A 20,287-nucleotide genomic window follows, 5' to 3' on the forward strand; every position below is an offset into this window, starting at 1 on the left:
TCTCACTGTCTGCTAGAAATAAAGTTAAATAAACGTTTCATTAAAGAGAAACCAACTGGAGACGAGACCAAAAGCAGGACAAACATTTTCCCGCGTATAACATCAGTGACTCCTGGAAAGACATCAGCCTCTAAAGATATCCAGCAGGAATGAAGCTGTTTTGGTTCACATCCAAATGAACCGAAGAAGGAAGCCCAAACCCTCCCCCAACGCTCTCCTCCTCGCCCGCCAAGCCTTTAATAAATGGATTGACTCTCGGACAAGCGTCAGTTTTCCTTCATAATTGTTAATTATCATGAGTGCTCTCTGAGGCACTTTCTATGAATGTAGATGGGACCACCCCACCCCCCTCGTTTTTTATGTGATCGGCCTTAGTTCTCAAGGACGTTGAAAAGGACGCTGGCGATGGGGGGGGTTGTGCAGGGGATGGGTGGGGCTCCTGCGTCATTCCTGCGCATCAGTCGGCGGGTTTTACGGCAACGGGCGCCAGGAAGCCAACCCCCCCCTCCCTCCATCCCCCCTCTAACCCCCTCCAGGGTCCATCTCCCCCAACTGACCACCGGCAGCCACACCCACCCCTGGGTGGCTCCTCCCCGAGTCCCACATGAGAGAAGAGAGTACAGCACTTAAGGTAATGTAAATAACCAGTGAGCGGGAGCTATTTTAAGACGCTGTCTTTCACTGTGGCGGCGGAGGGGGACAAAGATGCAAGCCGAGCCATTGTCATTTCAGTCACGTTTGGGGACATGTTCTCTTGCTCGTCCAGCATCCAGCTAGCTGAAGGGCCCGACAGACAAACAAAGAGCTCGGAAGAGTCTTCATTCTGAGGAGAGATGCTTTTTGAATTTCATTTTAGAGTAAGAGAAGCACTGAAGCCTGAGAACCACGATTAAGCTTAAGACAAATAGATGAATAATAAAGGGTTGCTGAAAAAGATATTTCTGATACACAAAAGTGTTACTTTCATGACTTTCTGACCTCTTAGGGCCTCTAAAAGTTATTGGTGCGTTCAGCCTCATCTCTAATTAAGAAAAATAAAATGAATTGAATTGCAATATTCTCAATGTGTATTCTTTTTTAGTCAAGAAACAAAAAATGTGAAACACCAATTATATCTTGTTCCAAAAGTAGAATTTATATATATTTTCTGAAATAATGTTTTTTTTCTAATATTGTGTCTCTCATAACATCAAAAATAAATAAACATTTAGTCAACCTTTTTTTTTCCCCTTATTTGAATCATTTTAACCAGTATGATTTGTTTTCTTTGTCTATACATTTTTTTTCTCCTTAATTATACAAACACACATGACAAAGAGGAGTATCTGCTGTTGACAACAAATAAAAGCACACATCTGTGAAGCAGAACCTGCCTCCACATTGTTCTGCAACAGTTACCTTTTGACTTTGCAAAATCACAAACAAAAACAGCAACACAAATACCAGTAGAAGTACACAACTATATAGTTAGACATTTTTCTAGAGATTACATTCATATTCAAGTCTTTGTCTGACCAGAGTCAAGTCACAACTGTGGAAATAAAACTGTTTCATGAGTTTCATTAAGGCAGTTGAATAAAAGATTATTTAAAACACTAATTTACACAGATTCCTATGATTAAAACCTCTGACATTAAAGAGAATGTTGAAGTCAACTACGGTTACTATTGCTTGTATTTTTTCTACTCAGGACAAAACATGGATTGCATCCTTTTTGATTCACACAGTCATGATATGTTTACAGTAATAATGAAGAGACGTCATTGCCATTTAAATGTGTCAAACTAAGTTTGGTTTTGGGTGTTGGTTAATACGTCGGATGTGTTTCACGTCATGACATTGTCGGTTTAACGTGTCACTTAATTCATGAATAACATTTTTTTTCAGTTCAACACACGTTACTTACATACAACATACATGTGTTGGCTTGTTTGGACATAGTAGAGTTATACAAAATCCTGTGTTCTATCATTTTTGGATCTATATTTATTTAACTTTCTCTCACAATCAGATATATAATAATTGCTATATACTTGTTAAAGTCTGTGTGTGTGTGTGTGTGTGTGTGTGTGTGTGTGTGTTATTGCTTTTATCTAATTAGTACATGACATGATTGCAAAGTCCGTGGCTTCCTATCAACTACTTGCAATTAGTTCATTCCTTGTCACATTTCTGATGAAACATTTCAACACTAGTCAGCAATGGAAATTCTGTGGAACATCTCTTGTCTCAAGTCATCTGTAGTTTGATGCTTTAGTGGTATAAAATCAAATCCATCACATTAAAACCGTCTTCTTAAGTATAACTCCAAAGCGGTTAAAAAAAAGGATGAGTATGCATTACACCGACCTATATATATAATATCTATCTGAGCGAATGGTTGATGCACAGAAAGAGAGAGTCATGTCCAGACAATCAGCAAGCTGCTAAACTATGTATCCTGTCATGTGGCCGTTATCCAATCAGCACGAGCTGGATGTGTTTTCTTTTGTAGTCCCAACGAAGGACGTTTGCGTCTGCTCTCATACTTCTTTCAGGAGAATTGGACAGTAATGTAACTGCTTCTCCGACAGTTCCCTCGTCATGTTCAGTTTCATTTTCTTTTAAAAGTTGTTCACTCCTCACCATGGTGGGAGGAATCAGAGCTGGACTCCTCCTCCTCCACCACCATTTCCTTCGGCAGCGTGTCGCGGCGCGCGAAAGCGGCCGCCAAGGTCACGCTGAGCCGCGGTTTGACGGGGGCCATCTCCGACAGCCCGATGTTGTTTCCGCGAGTCACGAGCGTCGTCTTATCCATAATCTCGCCGCTGTGCTTTGACACCACCGCGTCGAGGAAGTCGTACTTGTGTGAAATCTTGCCGCTCTCAAACAGATACTTTGCCAGGTGGGAGACGGCGACGTTGCCCAGGAAGGAGGCGATCATGGAGATGGTCTTGAAGGGGAACTTCTGGATGACGACGTCCTCCATTTCTCCGGTTACGTGGTGCTTCCTCTGCTCAACGGTCCAGCCGGGGTAATAAATGAAAGGAGGCATCCCGAGGTAAGGCTCACCTCCACCTATACGCAGCACCATGCCGAACAGGTAGGCGGCCACGGAGCCGTACGTGTTGGTGCCTTTGACGAAGAGCACGCTGATCAGCTGTGGGAAGATGATGACGTAAACCAGGTCGGAGCTCAGGTACCAGAGGCCGTAAACGGTCCCGGTCACCAGCGCCATCAACGTGGCAAGGCCGCCGAATACAAAGATGGTAATACGCATGACCCACACGATCTCACGGTCAGACGCCTGAGGACGTAGAGAGACGAGAGGGGACGCCATGGTGACGTGAGCCCGAGGAGCCACATAAAACAAACAGACATGTATTAAAGTTGTACTCACAGACTGTCTAAAGGCGAGCTGGTAGATGTTCCTCGCAAACATGGAGCTGGCTGACAGGATGGAGGAGTCTGCAGATGACATGACGGCCGCAGACACGGCGCCCAGCCCGAAGAAAGAGACGAACGGAGGGCAAAGGTGTTGGAGCACGATGGGGAGAATCATATCCGCTTGATCCTTATCTTTGGGAGGAATAGCCCCATAACTCGTCTGGTTCCAATCTGAGTAAGGAAAATGATGAATGACACTTCCAACATGGCTAGTAGACTTGAACTGCATTACAACGAAATAATAAAAAAAACCATGTGGCCTTCAGAGAAACCCAATATTCCCAAATTCCTCTGAAATGGAGGTAATTTGCTATTAACCATTCATAACACTGACTATATTCTTAACATGTGAGCCAAAGAAAAATATGATACCACTGTAACATTTCTTTAGATTTTAGGCTCATTAAAGTAACGATAACGGGAATGAGAACGGCTGAATTTGAAATACCATTTGTATTGTTGTAATTTTGTCCCAGCAGCCGATGGTTATTATTTTCATGCTAAAACACGACGAAACAAAGTTGTGTTTTCCGATGTTCACAGAGGAATCTGACACCTGAAAATGTGGAGATCAAACCTCTAATTCGGTCCCTTGCCTCCTTCTAATGTAATATTTACACAGCCAGCGTGGTTATTAAACGAGTCGCTGCTTCATTATGGATGAGCTGAACCAGCTGCTATTTACCAGGCTCTCTCTTGATCTAAGGGCAACACGGACCCATCCGGAGCCTTCCCTCACTAAACAAACACCCACACAAAGTCAGCGTCAGCCCTCTAACCTGTGGAGGCCCCGATGGCCCCGATGAGAACGGAGGGCACAGCCATGACGAGGCACCCGAAAGCAGCCAGGAAGGAGAGGACCTGGGCGTAGTTTGCCGAGGAGGCAGACAGCACTCTCTGGAAATACACTTGCCAGGGAATTCCTCCAAGCATCTGCAGCACGTGTGAAGAACGGTGAATAACACTCGCTTGAATAAGGACCAACTTTAGAGAGTGGTTCTACAAAAAAGATGTAATGAGAGTGCGTGGAACACGTTCACGTGAGGTGACTCGATGACAAGCAGTAGTGTTTTTCTAACTGATATTGCCTCATCAACGAAGTCACTCTTAGACCTTTCGACCTGGTCTCGGACACAGTGGACTACACTCTGATGAAGTAAGGGGTGATTAACGTGTGGGGACCGTACCAGGAGGCAGAAGTTATCGATCCACACCCAGGTGTCGCCTTTGTGGATGCTGCCTCTCCAGGGCGACTGGTACACCTGCTTCACTGCAGTAATGGTGATGTCTGACACCGCAGGGTTGGTCAACGCAAACGGGACGCTGATCCACTGAAAACATCCGGAAAAACAAGTTGCAACAGTTACAAAAAAACAACAAAAAACTATAGTTTTGTTACGATAAATGTTATGCACGTGCCAAAAATAAGGGGTTGCAGTGTCATTTTATGCCAGTTAGTTGCCTTGGAGCAGCAATCGTGACTATTTTCTTACGACAGAGTGATTTGTCAAGACAAAGTCAAAGTATGTTTATTTAGTGCAACAAATACAGTGAATCTACTTAAGAGGGTAATTCAATTACAGCAGCTATAATCTATACCTAAATTTGGGGTAAATATGAACCTACCAGGCCAAGAAAGATGCAGAAGAGCTGCACGACATCGGTGTAGGCCACCGAGTAAAGTCCTCCAACCAAGGTGTAAAATATCGCAATGAGCGCTGAGATAACCACGGACATCTTAATGTTGATGTCCACGATGACACTCAGAGTAGCACCTACAGATGCATGTGGATAAAACCTCACTTTAATCTTAATGGCCCACCGAATCATTTATTTCCCTTGTAGATGGGCACATGAACTCACCGAGGGCGGATAAGATGGCCGCCGACCAGAAGATCTCTCCCATGAGTGCAGGTATGAAGAGGAGGCCACCCATGCGTTTCCCGTAGATCTGCTGGAACGGGTCCAACATGGTGACGTAACCTCGTGAGCGCATGGGCTTGGCAAAAAATAGACCCCCTGGGCCAAAGAGCAGACACATTCAATTAAGGCTCCTTCAAGTGTATCTTTAAATGGTTTGATTCGGCACTGTTTTTGAACAGTGCCGGGTTTTATTCATGTTAAATTATATATGTTAAACAACAGCTTAAGACTCAACAAGGAGGTAAAGTTCATTAAGATGAACCAACAACATGGTTTGATGAGCACCCAAAACTACCATTTCAATCAGGTATATAGTCTGTAATTTCACTGTTAATATGTTGGCATAAAACTGTATTTTAAACCACTCACCCACAACAAGACTGAGTGCATATCCAAAGGGAGCTTGAGCCCAAGCCAAACCGTACGCAGGCAGATACACATACTCAGCTGTACCATTTATATATCCTCCTCCAACCCACGTCGCTGAAAATCACACACATAGACACAACATCACTTTAGATTAAAAATAAATTATTTAATGATCGCATCTATTTTGGCATTTTTAACAGACAATCTTGAGAAGGTTTTAAAAAATATTGCTGTAAAAAAAAGAGAAATACACAGTAAATTTGCCAGTGTCAAAAAGGCAGTGTCAAACTATTTTAATTCTTCCGGAGTTCTTCCAACAATGGACAGAGTAAAATTGAACCAGAAAACTTCCAGTGTTGGTGAAAATAATCGGAGTTAACAGAGGTTTTACTCTGTCAGTGTTATTGACTCTCTCAGGCCCTGATTCAACACTGATTAGAGCAAGATACCTTCCAGAGTATCACAAAGAATACTCTGGAGAGCCCCGCCCACCAACTTTCCCGGTCAAACTGAGAATGTGGATTCTGGCATCGCCATCTTCCTCGCATCGAAATACTGTGGTAAGTCTTTCTACTATAAACTATTCCCGTTGTTTTTCTTCATTCCAGTAGAATCTGTATAAGAATAAAGGGACGTATTCATTCACCACACTAGTCAATGTTGGGTTCGTGTCTTCAAATACCGAATTTCAAATGGCTAACGTGATATCGGGTCGGCGGTTAGCTTAAATGTAGCAGCCACATGTCTGACCACCAACACCAAACTGAACAAAAACGACACGAGGTAACGTTAATGTCAGCGAGGACGAGCTGTCCTGGTGTGTTATGTGTCATGCTTGCACATTTATTTCAGTAAAATGACGACAAAAATTTGTTGAAGCAGTCATATTTATTATTTCTATTTGAGCCGGAGCAAATCGCTTTAGCGTCACAATTTTGGTCGAGCATAGCGGGACATGTCGCGGACATGCGGACGTGCTCATAGGACCCGCTAGTTCACCGGCAGACGGCGGAATGCACCGAGTCGACCCAGTTAACGTGAACCGAGCCGCGGCTCCGAGAGGCTCGGTTCCCGTTAGCTGCTGCTGTAGCCATAGACATATAAAGAGTAGACGCTGCACTGGCTGCTGAGGCGCAAACAAATATTTTTTATTATATTATATACCAGAATATTATTACTGTTATGCCTACTATGAATATTAAAATACGCCGAATCATGTTTTCGGTGTCATGCCTACAAAATCCCGTGAACATCCGCTTTTGTATTCAGCGAGTGACGCGCTGACACTTCGTTGCGCCAGCTGGCACTGAGTGGAGCGGGTGACCGGTCCAAGCTGGCGGCCCCGCGGCTCGTCAGCACCACTAGGCAGCAGCGGTCGATGTCTATTCTTTATGTCTTTGGCTGTAGCTGCTGTAAGCTTAATTTATGCTTCCACGTTTCGGCGGCGGCGGGTGTGGCTGTGTGTTTCTGCGGGTGCCGAATCCTTGGTGAGCCGAATCTCATATTGAAGCGCAGGCTACGGAGAAGACGTGAATTTACAACACTGGTTCACCCACTGAGGGACCTGGACGAGCAAATGCACTTTCGATACTTTCAAATGTCAGCAACTGCCGCAAATTACGTTCTGAGCGGACCAATCACAGCACTTGCGATCCACGTCAACTCGACTCGCAGTTAGATTTTTTCGGAGGTGCACGTCAGGCTACGGCGGAGGGGTCTACGTAGTTACGTAGTTACTTAATATGTATATTTTCCTTTTTTCTTTCAGATTGTTCTTTAATGTACTGTGGTGCTCTGGTGGTAAGTAATAAGTTTATGTACTTGACCGAAAATGTAGTTGTGTTTGTGATTTTTAAAGCTGAAATAGGGTATTTTCAGGTTGTCAGCTTGTATGGGGTTGTAGATCATAATGTTGATTTCAGTTTGCTGTCTTTGCAGATACCATCATGTTGATCAAAACATTCCTGTCATCCAGCACCAACCAAGATCTTTGCCACTGTGATAAGATGTGAGCTTTACATGTTTTAGGTTTACTTTTGATGCCAATATTTCATGTTTACTTGGAATAAATATGTATTACAGTATGGATACAATTGTCTGTGTGTTTTTCCCCCTGCATAGATATGCAACACTGGTAGGAGTTGGTTAAAAATCAACACTCTTTGGAGTGATTTCATAATCAACATAGTGTAAAGTAGGTTTAACACTGGAAAGGTTATTTCTTTTATAACTCTTTAGTGTTACATGTGAATAACACTATGGGTGTTACTTCTTACATAGTGTAAAACTTGATTGACACTTCTTAGAGTTAATATTATTACACTACACTGCACCTAGTGTAAAATTTTAACTCTTACCAGAGTAAAATTGACTCTGGAAATTTAACTCTGTATTCAGTGTACATTTAACACTCTGTAGATAGGGACCATATGTTCACTGAGGTAGTGTTAAAATTGACTCTTTAAGTGTTGTATTAACACTGGCGATTTTACTGTGTACTGACACACACATTATACAATAAAAAATGGAATCATCTAACTTGAGAATATTCAACTTCTCAAAAAGAAACCCAAGTGATCATTTTTGTATTTTAAACGCTATTAGCTAGTAAAACAACTATTATTGAATAATAAAGACAAATTTCACCTGTCATGGTAAATCCACCAACAAATAATCCAATGTCCCTCCCACCGACCATGATGGTTTCGCTGCGGTCGGTGCCCTCCGCCTCCCCGGAGTGTTTGTTTTTCCATGCCGCCCAGATGCCCACGCACAGGATCAGTAGATAGAAGATCGCGATAGCCACAAGCCCCTCTATGTGGATGGTCATTGTCGCAGCGGACTTCCACTAGGGACGGGAGGGCATGGAGACCTGCTGGGCGCACGGAGGAGCGAGGATCAGCTGCATGAGTATATAAAAACAACCGTTTGGCATTTCGTTTTTGGCAACATCTGGACTTTTTTTTGGTTCTTGTGAAATAGACAGTAAGTTTTCATGAGGTTTTACTTGCATTGCGGGGTCAACTGAATAAAAACACTACTTGTTGAAACAGAATATAAGAGTAAGAACAATTCCCTCTTAGATTTCACGCGGTCTTTTCCAGAAATTTGACTTTCGACACAGTTAAGGTCATTTGTGATTCTCGTCATTTACATCATCACAATAAGTAAATTGATGAAAATGTCGCTTAAAGACACCCGGAGGATCGTTTTTAGTCGTTTTTGATTCCATCAGACAGACTCAAATAAAGTGTCCTTTAAATTTCGAATACATATCCTATCATTCGAAAAATAACTATCAAACAAATCTGCGAAAAATCTAGTAAATAATTAAAACATGTCCTCTTCTTCTCCATCTTCTTCCATCCTGTGACCGCATGTGTCCGCGTAAAATTCAAATTACGCACAGCATTCGCTACAATTATTTCAACCAAGCCAAGTTCGGGACAACCTTGGAGAAATTATATCGTAGATAACGAACTGTGATCTGAACATCTCCACTTTGGTCATTCTCAATTTAATACGAAATTATTATTTTTTTCAATATCAATTGATCTGCAGTTTACGAAAGCTTGAAAAAGCGCATGCAATACTTACCAAAAGTGTCTCTCGGGTCATGTGCCGGGACACCCGAGGAGGAAAACTGCTTTAGATGAATCGGTGGTGAAGGTCTCCCCGGTGACTTACTGAGGCTTATAAGGGGGCAGGTGCCGTTGGAGGACTCATGCACACGTCAGAGAAACCAAACGTCCCTCTTAATGAGCACCTTGCAATAGAACCACGTCACAGTGCACTGGCCGAGATGAGCACAGACTCCTTTGCGCAATCTTTTTTTTAAACCAATCGCCGAATAGCAAGATATGCGTTTTAACGCAGCTTTTTTAAATAATTGTGTGGATGAGGGGATGGAGTAAATTGTGTATATGCGTGACGTGGATCGCACTCAGCACGCAGCTCTGTGCGTAACAGGCACTTAATTTCGCAGCCATACTTCATGTGGCCTTTTATCCGCTGTCACTCGCGCCTCAGCCGGCATTTTACCTTACAACCGCAATTAACTTTGCTCTAGGAGAGCCATCTTTCATCCTTAGAAGATGTGAAACCACCATGAAGCCTTCTTTGTTTTACACGGGAGACAACTATGGAGCAGTATATGTAAAATACTTACTTAGATGTAATAATCATCAAGTGAATTTACAGCGAAACAACCTAATCGAAGCTTGGTCATTTTGCTGCGGAAGCAGCCCAACCTTCCTCTTGATTTTGGGCCTATGTGGAAGCAGTCGTCCAGCCTAAAGACGCTACCCACCTTGAAGCAATTAGAATCAATTAAATGTACTTTTCTCGCCACTTTCACTTCAGAGTACATCCCTGAACTGTGTCTACTTAATGGCAAGCTCTGCCTTGGCTCATTTAATTTGGCTGCTCTTGTCAAAACTGACAGACATCCAATTAGGATGGATTCCGAAGAGCAGTGGTAGAGATTTAATGATACAGTGAGTCTCACTTAAAAAACCCACTGTGGTGCGCGCGCACGCGCACACACACACACGTGTACAACAGACACGTGCTGACTGAGGTGTTTGCTCATAAAGAGAAAGAGTGACAAAATGTATTTTAACTGCTAGTTCCACACAGTTCCCCAGATTCAGCACCATGGACAGAAGCTTAAATAAGCCTCAGGTTTACATTATTAGAAATCATTTGAATTGATCTTAACTGCATTAATTGATGAGACTGCATCAGCTGTACGTCATTCTTTATTTCTATATTCATTTGTGTAATTATACAATTCCCCTGTGTCTGCCAATCATTTCACAACGTGATGAAATTTTACAATGAAAACATTTTAAATCGCCTTGAACGGCTCAACAGCTGTATATTCTTTTATGTGGTCTGATTCCCATTCAAACTAAAGCAATAAAGTACCAAATAACCACAGTTACGTTTGTAAAACTTTGACTGGAGTGTGATTTTTGCTCAACATCTGACAAGTGATTCTGTGTGATACTGATGCCAAAATCCCAAACTTCCGGAAGACAGCTGGGAGGGTTTCTAACGGCATGTTTGACAGATGGCTGCCACATGAACTTGACACTCCACGTTTGCTCAATGATGCTAAATACATACACAAAAACATAATATGAAATGACACAAAATGTACAACAGCTAACAATCTGCCGCAGAGAATTATACCAGACATTCTTTGATAAAACTTGTAGAAATTGATGTTTATGTTTAAGCAAATAAATTCTTCTGTGCTCAAAGGGCTCGAGGTTTAATGAGCAGCTGTTACTGGCAGCACTCAAGATGTTAGTAAGAGAGCACCAGAGAGACTCAGGGAGAGATAACACGGCCAACATATAAAGCCCCCAAAGTGACATCAGGAAACAATTTTCATTCTCCACAGCGTTTATTCTATAAAAAATAAACACATACAATGTAATAAACAAACCACACAAGCTCATTTGATAAGAACAATCTACAACGTCTTTGGTGCTAAAGTGAACTTGTGCTCAAAGGGTCCAAATGTTTTAAAATAGATGTCTGGAGGATATGAAACGTCAGCTGAAGGAGCCGTCTTCTTGTTTAGAACGTAGTGAGGGAGGGGACAGAGCGGTATGAAACGTATATCATTAACATTCACTCGGGAATTTAAAAATATATTCAAAAGCAATGTTTTTTCCTGAAAGCCACCAGGAGAAGAATTGGGATATTTTGGCGCTTGGCGTCCCCCAGTGGTCGTCTAAACAGAGTCACTGACATGTGTGAGTGCCGTTTGCAGTTTCTGCAATTTGTGATATTAAAAGTCAGGTTTACAGATGATCCATGAACACAGTACTATACAGTATATCAACTATTATCTTAGATACATGTATTAACATAACACATTTGTGTCAGTTGTTGCTCCCCTTTGCTGTACACAAGCTGATGTGTACAGAGGTTTATTTTTTAATGCAAGCTTTTAGTGAGAGACCAGAGGAAGATCAAAGGCTTGCCTTAAAAACCCGGTGCAGTGGGCCAATGATGTTTTTCTTTTTTATTGCCTGAATTTGGATCACTGAAGAACAGAGTAAATGGAATGACGCAGTTTGTTAGATTACCTTTGTTTTTGTTTGAGCACTGAAATAAGGCGAAGATAGGAACACAGGTTAAATAGATTTGCAAAGACAAGTTTTGTTTTTTAAGCAAACAAATTAACTTGATGTTCACTTTAATACAATAAAGCTAAGCAACAAGTTACAATATGTATTGTATGTATCAATGAAACATGAGCAGAGACCTATGAGGTATTAGCCCCAGTAAACATACGATGGATCTTATTTTTAATGTGACAATATTCAAGCTTGAAAAGGCAATGTGCGCTTCAACATATTTTGATATTTTCAAAAAGCTGGGAAAAATATGTTGCTTCGTCATTGTGAACTATTCAATCCAAACACAAACAATAAAGTACCTACAAAGCCCCTGAGAGACAAAAGAAAAAAATAATAATTTGGCATATTTCAGAAGTAGAAACACTTTTAAAGGACCTTTCTTCAGTGTTGTTGTATTAGCCCATTCCATACACATTGACCCGTAACTTATTACACAATGTTTTTTAGAATTATATCTGATGCATGGAGGCGTAACACAGGCAGAGACCATCCCTTGCTCTTAAGCTGTGGTCATGAATTTGCGGTTGAGCATTGATCCCCTGCTGTGTGTGTTGTGCAGTGGAAACAAACATAATCGCAGCAGACGATGCTGAACGTACTGTATCTAACATTGGTAACAGTGAGTGGACACTAGTATAATGCGTTGTCTGAATGAATCAGCTATTAGAAATGTTTTCTCTCCAGGGAAGCTGGCATATGCCATTTGTCAGACAAAGGACAGTTGAGGGGAAACTAAACTTAACACCCAATGATATGTCTTTTCTAAAAGACACCCAGAGTCCCTCTCCCTAAAATGAAGACAAAAACGATAACAACAATGTACTTAAATAAAGCAACAATATAGTTCCTCCTGTTTCCTGTGATCTGGTTCAACAAAAACATTGAGAAATATAAAAGGGTAAATATCATTTAGTTTTAACATCTTTAACATCAGCTTACTATTGGTACCGGGAGAAACAAATCATTTATTCACTTTTCCACCTGCAAGCGGAACAATCTAAATACGCTATAAACATTACTATCCCATGGTACCTCTAAAAAACACGTCCACTCGTCTTTCATAAAAGATCTCCATGGATGTTGCTTCTTCCGGCGCGTCCATCATGATGCCCTCACGTTCTCATTGTTTTGATTTGATCTGGAAAATGTGAGAAATGCTGTTAATAACTTGAATATTGAGCGCATTCATTAAACTGTAATAATATGAAAGTGAATGATTTGGGCCATAATAGTCCTGTCGTGTAAATCTGATATTGTCTCAGCCCAAGTACTGTTCAGAATAATCTTTTGGCTACTTCAACACAAAAACTGCAGCTATACAATGAGACAAGAAATAATGAAACTGCTATAAAACACAGTATTTACTGCATAATTTGATCTATGGAAGGATTTCATTGTTAAACGTAGTAAAAAGAAAAGACGGTGATGTGACGCCGTTAAACAGAATACACTCTGTTTCTATTATTCAGTCAGATAAACATTAAAACAAAAACATATGAGTCATTGAATTGTTGAGTAAAAACATTTTTTAATGACATACTTTTAGGATTAACTGGTATTGTATTGCTTGAATTGAGGACGAAAAATATTCAATTGTAATGGAAACTCAAAGAAATTTGAATCCAAGAAATGTCATCCAAGATCAAACCAAAAGGATAATTGATATTAATGTACAAATTGTATAAATACAACAATATAAATCAATTGTAGGTCTTGAAAATGATCTGTAAGGTGTTGCTAATCAACAGTGGCCATGCCAGCACATGGTGGCACATTTTAAATGTAAACAAAGTAAAAGTTAGTAGTGCAGTGTGTCTATTATCCATATGTGTTTTTTAATATAACGGTATATAATGAAGTAAACTGATTTTATACAAGTGTTCTATACACGGTCATGGCCATCCCCCCTTTCCTTCATTTGAACTCTCATCATACCTTGTAACCAGTCCACTCCCTCCTGTAAACCTTCTCCTTTCAGAGCATCGGTGGCACTGAAACAACACATCATGTTTTAGGAAAAGATTAACATTCTGGCAAACTATAATGGTAATAACTGTGCTTGAATGTTCATACCAGATGTGCCAGGGTTTGTCTTTAATGTTCTCCAAACAGAGCAGCTGCGACACCTTGACAGACGACAGAGCATCCCTGACATCCATCTTGTTAGCAAAGAACAGGATGGGGATCCTCCTGTGCTTCACGTCTGTAGCGAGAGTGCGAGGGGGAAGTTGGGAAAGTTAGTATAGTGAAGTAGTAAGTTCATTAAGTTCTGCTAATGAGAAACAATATTATGCAACCAAAACACATTTAAAAAAAGAGGAATTTGGGAGGAAAAAAAAGTGTCTGCTCATTCACAAAAGGAGACACAACAGTAAGACACTTAACAGGACTGGGATTGAAAGCCAAGTTCAAGAATGATCTTAAATGTACATGAGCTTACCAGGGTGGTTTAGTAATGTGTCAAGTTCTTCTTTGGCTACTACCATCCTCAGTTTGTCTGCACTATCAATGACAAATATGATAGCCTGGCCTTCCCTGAGAAGTACAAAGAGATCACAGAAATGAATATGCATACTGTATCAAATGGCAAATAGTTGGTTTTGTAGCACTGGCAAACTCACTTGTAGTAGTGCTCCCAAAGGTTCCTGTATCTGCCTTGACCGGACATGTCAAACACTGTGAAAGAAAGACTACAGAAGAAGAAGAGAGAAAACTTTTGTATTGGGCGGGATAAAACAAAGCATCACATATATAACAAAGATTTCTATCAATTTACTAAAGACAATAGTGTGTAACTATTAGAAGATGGCTTAACATTTCTGGAATTACGAGTTGTATTAAATTAAGTTGTTATGTTGACCAGCTACCTGGATGTCTTGAACTTCTCTATGCTGAAGCCAATGGTTGGGACGATGTCTTGCGCTTGAGCCTTAAGGAAGAATAACAAAGTGATATGTAGGCCGATATGGTGCAATGCTGTAGATACTAAACAGAGACTAGCATGCAATATGGATGTGCACATATCACTGATTTGGCAAATACACAAATAGCACACGATTGAGAGTCAATCACATTTCTTTCACAAACTCACTCCAATGAAAATATTGGTCATATTTACATTTGCGGGTTTCAGCTGGTTGATGATCGTGGTTTTCCCACTGTTGTCCAAACCAAGACACAGCACATTCACTTCCTTTTTCAACCCCAGCCATCCGGCCAACTTGTCAAACAGCCCCATCAGCTGCCTGTCAGGTGTACACAACAAAAAGCCCATGAACTCGCTAAAAGCTGCACGCTCACAGAAGCCTTTGCGAAATTCAGTTGCGTATTGCGCATTGAACACAAGGAGTATGCACCTCGACACAGATATTAAAGCTGACTTCTTGTCTGCCTTTATCACCAGGTCAACCTGGTGTGCAGTTAGTGAAATTACTTGTTGTCCCTTCCCATTGCGAACTGTTGTTAACTTCAACTAACGTTTTGCCTGATCGGTATTATCGCGATGACTTGACCGTTATTTTGAGCTAACCGTTAGCTTAAGCTAACGTGTTTAGAGGACTCCGGGCAGCTTCTAACGTAATTAACATTCGCTAACAGCTATTTAACCAGTTAATCTCTTGTTCTTCCTGCTGCTAGCAAGCCTCGGCTAACGTGTAGCCACTGGGTTAACGTTAATAACTTTAGCTAACGTAAATGATCTACTAACGCTAGTAACTATTTTAAAATCCATTTGCAGTATTGTATAACAAGCAAATCCAAAGACGAGACGGTATAAAGTAAGCAAACGCTTAATATGTTTGAAACCTAGTTAGCTTAACATTACAGTTAAAGCTAGCACGTTAGCTGTTAGCTTGCATTATCCTACTCCAAACCGTCTTGTAGTGCAAAATTGTACCTGTTTTTTTTAGCGATGATGTCTTGCTTTCAAGATTCACTTAACGCCCGCTTAAGCTCGCTCATTAAATGACCTGGGTCAAACCAGTGTTTGATTCATTTCTCTTCTAGTCCATCATGCTCTCAAGTCAACAGAGGCTACACTAGGTTATTTACACCGTGTTGCTGGGAGACCAGTGTGCCGGATCAAGTCTGCCACCTGGAGGCCAAACAAGAGGGCGTCCTGCCCTGAGACGTTGCTGCTAAAAAAGTGGCGTTTATGAAAACACAGACTAAAAACGGAACCAGCTTATTGTAACAAAAGAAATGGTACGCTTATGAGGTGTAAGTTTAAAATAATAATGTTCTTGGTGTAGGTTATAAGCAACCTTATTCCACTGTGGAGCCACTCCACTTTTATTGTGTAGCCTAGCCTACATTTTCATTTTTTATTTAACAATTTTCTGTTTGTATTTTTTAATCCCTGCAAATAAATCTTTATAGTTTGAATGTCTTTCATTTATAACCTACCAGACACAGCCGTTTGACAAACTCACCTTCTCCATGTCCAGAAAACCTGTCAGTTTCTTAAAGTGGCACTTAAAGAGGACGCGTGTGTGTTTGAGAGAGGGTGCTTCCATGGACATCTTTATATGTGTTTGTTAATGTGCTCAAGCAATCTGATCAAGGACAAAGTATTAAAATAGGGTTGTTTATTAAGGAACTTACTGAATAAAACATACAATTTTCACAAGACATTTTGTACAAGACATACTGCATTATCATGAGGATAGAACATATATTTCTATAAAATCTTTTGACATTCAGCGGTCTTCAGTTGAAAAAAACATGATTGTATTTACCATTCTTTCAATCTTTATTCCTGGTGAACTGTTTCATTAACCGACTTGAAAGGTTGTTATTAAAATCGCACACTGTGCCATTCATCAGCATTTACCCTCCGTTCCATCCACTTCCTCTGCGGTCATGAGGTAACTGACTTGAGACCATTCAAAGTCAATAAAAACCATTGGATTGTCACTTGGAAAGAGAAGAGGTATCGGTGAACACTTGAATAGACACTAGAGTAAAGAGGTTCCGAAATTCAAGTGAACGCTAACAGTTGCTGAGATAATAAAGAGAGGGTATTTGGCCAACACTGACAGAGGTTGGTTGTTGCGGAGGCTGTAGTGATGAGGATCCACAAGGTGATGAGCGTGTGTCTAGCAGTGGCCCTCTTTCACACGAGCAGCGTTTGGTTCCTGCTACACCTAAAAGTCTGGTGTTTGTCCGATTAATCGAATGGCGATGCCAAGGAAGTCTGGTGGGTTTTCCGTCTCAGTTTGAAAACACATTCTGTCTTTGTGTGATGGTCTCATACTTGAAAGCCACTCTGTTGGATGTGGTGAAGCTGCAGGCGGAGGGACTGTATGCTGCTTAATATTCTCCTCTGGTGGCCAATCAAACAGATCCCGATACGCCTGATGTCACTAAAGTGAAGCAGAAGAAGAAGTTCAATTTTGAATGAATGTACAGCCCAGCTATTTTAAAATTATGACAAACATGCAATGAAGTTAACAATCTGCCACAAGCCCACTGGGAAAACTTCATAATAGGAGCAATAAGCATATTCATGAGAATAATATAATACTGTAATCCTGGTAGCAGCAGTTATAATATAGTTTTTATATATCCACATACTGTACAGATACTTTCTTGCTTGATTGTGGAATCACAAGTACCATTTCACAATCTACTCGCTTCCCTTCATGCCCGATTGCTTGTAGTGCTCTTCTTCATGCTATAGCTGCACTCAGCATAATGTGGCTACACTCACTCTAAGCTCATTGTTGAAATGGAATCCAGGGTTGTGTAACCCGCTGCAAGGAAGTTGTTCTTGTACTGGCTCATTTTGATAGAGTCAAGCCAGTCGCCGATAGAGATGAAAAGAGGGTAGTCCGGCATGTCATCTGGGGAGTCGGGGTAACTGAGATGACAGACAGAAAGTTAACCAATACAAAGGCGTTCCTGCATCTCAATGTAACGTATTATTCTGATTAACAGCCCAGTGATTAAATCTACAAACTGTGTAGAGCCTTTATTAGCACGTATCATTTTTCAGTGCATACATTTTCCAGCCTCAGAGGTTAGTAATTTAGATTTATGTATTTTGGCAACTAATTATTATTTTCCGGTGTTATCGCCGTCCCACAATTAGAATATTTTCCAACATGTCTCTGCTTGCTTGATGTTTGTCCCCTGGGTTATATATTCTTATAGCACATGACGCTCATATCTCCTGAAGGCACCAACAAGTGTTTTTTGGTCTCATATGTGAACTGCACTAACAAGCAGGGATGACATGTATGCAAAATATTCACTCTGTGGCTTAAATGTGGCAAACAATTTTTAGATAATTATCATTCCCTCCTGAAACGGGAAGTCCCTGGAAGGTAGGCCGATAAAACAGTGCAGCTTTCTTAGATAATGTCATCCAGTTTACACTCTTATGGTCCGTTCGTTTCACCGGGTGGGTGTCTGCATGTATCGATAGTCACCTCTGTAGATCATTCACCAGAGTGAGCAGACTACTGGGATTGATTATGAGTTTGTCGAGGAACGAGAGCACGGTGTTGAAGCGTGGCCGCTGGTTGGACTCCTTCTGCCAGCAGTGCAACATCAGCTGGTGCAGAGTTACGGGGCAGCCCATCGGTGCTGGTAGACGGTAGCCTTCGTCAATTGATAAAATTACCTGAGATGAACATCAATTAGAGTTAAATACAATTTTTTTTTTTTTGTGTTTCAATGAGGCCTACAGTGCTCAAGGAGCTTTAAAGGGATCGGTGGCTTACATCTTGATTGGACATCTCCCAGTAGGGCCTCTCACCGTATGACATCACTTCCCACATGACAATGCCGTAGCTCCATACATCACTGACTGAGGAAAATTTTCCATAAGCAATCGCCTCCGGTGCCGTCCAGCGTATTGGTATCTTTCCTCCCTGATGCAACATCGATAACCCAGATTAAAGCCACTGTAATACATGTCAGATTGTAATAGCCTGCTGCAAGATCCACACTCACCGTAGCAGTGTAGGCAGCTTCAGTGTCATCTTCAAGGACTCTGGACATGCCAAAATCAGACACCTTACACACCAAGTTCTCATCCACCAGGATGTTGCGAGCAGCTAGGTCTCTGTGTATGTAGCCCATGTCTGAGAGATAGGTCATTCCCACTGCGATGCCACGCATCATGCCAACCAGCTGGAGCACCGTAAACTGTCCGTCACGCGCCTGGAGAGGTAGTGAGGAAGAGAAAAGGGAGAGAGAGAGAGAGAGAGAGAGAGAGGGGGGGGACAAATGTGATGTTAGTGGGACAACATTTTCTAAACAGTTGCACATCTGAGAGCGTTTATTTCTCTCACCCGGAGGAAAGAGTCGAGCGCTCCGTTTTCCATGTACTCAACGACTATCATCACCGGTCTGCCTGAGGAAAGGGTTGGAAAGTATCTATCTTAATGTCAGATAGTTGATACTACAGTAAAACTAACACTAAAGCACCTATGCAAAAAAACAAAAAAACAATGACAACAAACACAGCCAGAGAGAGACACTAAAGAGAGCTTACTCCTCGTGACCACGCCCTCCAGCCTGATGATGTTGGGATTGTCAAACTGTCCCATTATTGAAGCCTCGCGTAAAAAGTCTCGCCTCTGTTGTTCCACATAGCCGCCTTTAAGTGTCTTTATTGCCACGGCGATGTCCATCCTTCCAGGTATGTGCAACCGACCACTACAGACTTCTCCAAATTCCCCTGTCAGAACAACACGATGCACAAAAAGGGTGCACAGTCTGTCATATAATCACAAGAATTTACTGCATGCAACTCAATGACATAATAAAAACAATGCATAGATTCAGTAACTGCTGGCCACATCATTTGTTGGTATTGTGTGTTCTTTGTAAAGTATAAATGTATGCTTTTGTTTTCATAGACAAGCAAAACAGACATGTGTTTAACTGATTGATTTGCTTTACCGTTGAGAGTTACACAGCTGTATGCACTGCCTCCACCAGATGGAGTCCATGTTAAGGAAACTACACAGAAGGAAGGCACCTTCATAATTACTCCTGAGTTAAATAGCAGACACAATCTGCTCCATTTAATGAAGCATTGAATTTTCACAGTCGGCAGCACAAGCTTTGCTCCCCTAATTGTACAATCCTATAAACTACTTTAAAATCAGTGGCTGTAAAAGTCTTGAATTGAACTTTATGAGGTTTAACATTTCTAATAAAATAAAAAATATTACTCAACATTAAATGCGACGTTTCTTTTTTTTTCTCACCTAGTCAACGGCCGTTGGGACATTTTTACAATAGTGCTGTGTCAGCCTGTTTCTCAACATAAGAAGTACCCAGATTAAGATAATCACTCAAATTAGCCCTTTCTCTCTTGTTACACAAATTCACGTTTTCCTCTTGTAGACAATTGACACCTGTGCAGTGTCGGAGATAAAATCTGGAAACACGTATAC

General features: G+C 41.3%; 3 protein-coding genes and 1 long non-coding RNA gene across 6 annotated transcripts in view; 1 reads left to right on the forward strand and 3 right to left on the reverse strand.

Annotated features, from left to right (window-relative positions):
• Nucleotides 1-1,116: 1,116 nt before the first annotated feature.
• On the reverse strand, nt 1,117-9,552 carry slc5a7a (solute carrier family 5 member 7a). 3 transcript variants are annotated; one of them, XM_040168326.2, is made up of 9 exons: nt 9,316-9,552; nt 8,365-8,590; nt 5,719-5,832; nt 5,290-5,445; nt 5,053-5,201; nt 4,614-4,757; nt 4,206-4,359; nt 3,380-3,597; nt 1,117-3,286 (listed from the first exon to the last, which is right to left on the reverse strand). In XM_040168326.2, exons 2-9 carry the CDS (start codon nt 8,546-8,548, stop codon nt 2,615-2,617), a joined length of 1,791 nt encoding a protein of 596 aa, XP_040024260.1. In that variant the 5' UTR covers nt 8,549-8,590; nt 9,316-9,552; the 3' UTR covers nt 1,117-2,614. The 3 variants fall into 3 exon arrangements, with proteins under 3 accessions (XP_040024260.1, XP_040024248.1, XP_040024254.1); XM_040168314.2 differs by having other exon boundaries at nt 8,365-8,620; nt 9,316-9,465; XM_040168320.2 differs by having other exon boundaries at nt 8,365-8,593; nt 9,316-9,422.
• LOC144385304 (uncharacterized) lies at nt 7,381-7,804 on the forward strand. The gene is made up of 2 exons (XR_013451529.1): nt 7,381-7,518; nt 7,657-7,804. It is a non-coding gene; the product is annotated as an uncharacterized LOC144385304 (long non-coding RNA).
• Nucleotides 9,553-11,112: 1,560 nt separating the features above from the next.
• On the reverse strand, nt 11,113-16,032 carry arl6 (ARF like GTPase 6). Its single transcript, XM_040204276.2, has 8 exons — nt 15,772-16,032; nt 14,995-15,121; nt 14,744-14,805; nt 14,498-14,566; nt 14,317-14,411; nt 13,950-14,079; nt 13,812-13,867; nt 11,113-13,014 (listed from the first exon to the last, which is right to left on the reverse strand). The coding sequence occupies exons 2-8, from the start codon at nt 15,112-15,114 to the stop codon at nt 12,989-12,991; spliced, it is 558 nt and encodes a 185-aa protein (XP_040060210.1). The 5' UTR covers nt 15,115-15,121; nt 15,772-16,032; the 3' UTR covers nt 11,113-12,988.
• A 415-nt stretch (nt 16,033-16,447) lies between these two features.
• Nucleotides 16,448-20,287, reverse strand: part of LOC120835370 (ephrin type-A receptor 6) — a 37,087-nt gene continuing 33,247 nt past the window's right edge. The window contains exons 14-20 of the mRNA XM_040204255.2: nt 19,378-19,563; nt 19,175-19,236; nt 18,834-19,043; nt 18,602-18,751; nt 18,308-18,501; nt 17,587-17,736; nt 16,448-17,239 (exon numbers count right to left, since the gene is read on the reverse strand). Of these exons, the coding sequence (XP_040060189.2) occupies nt 17,125-17,239; nt 17,587-17,736; nt 18,308-18,501; nt 18,602-18,751; nt 18,834-19,043; nt 19,175-19,236; nt 19,378-19,563 (1,067 nt within the window). The 3' untranslated portion in view covers nt 16,448-17,124. The remainder of the gene's footprint in view (nt 17,240-17,586; nt 17,737-18,307; nt 18,502-18,601; nt 18,752-18,833; nt 19,044-19,174; nt 19,237-19,377; nt 19,564-20,287) is intronic.

Source organism: Gasterosteus aculeatus, chromosome 12 (assembly GCF_964276395.1).
Source record: "Gasterosteus aculeatus chromosome 12, fGasAcu3.hap1.1, whole genome shotgun sequence".
NCBI lineage: Eukaryota > Metazoa > Chordata > Actinopteri > Perciformes > Gasterosteidae > Gasterosteus > Gasterosteus aculeatus.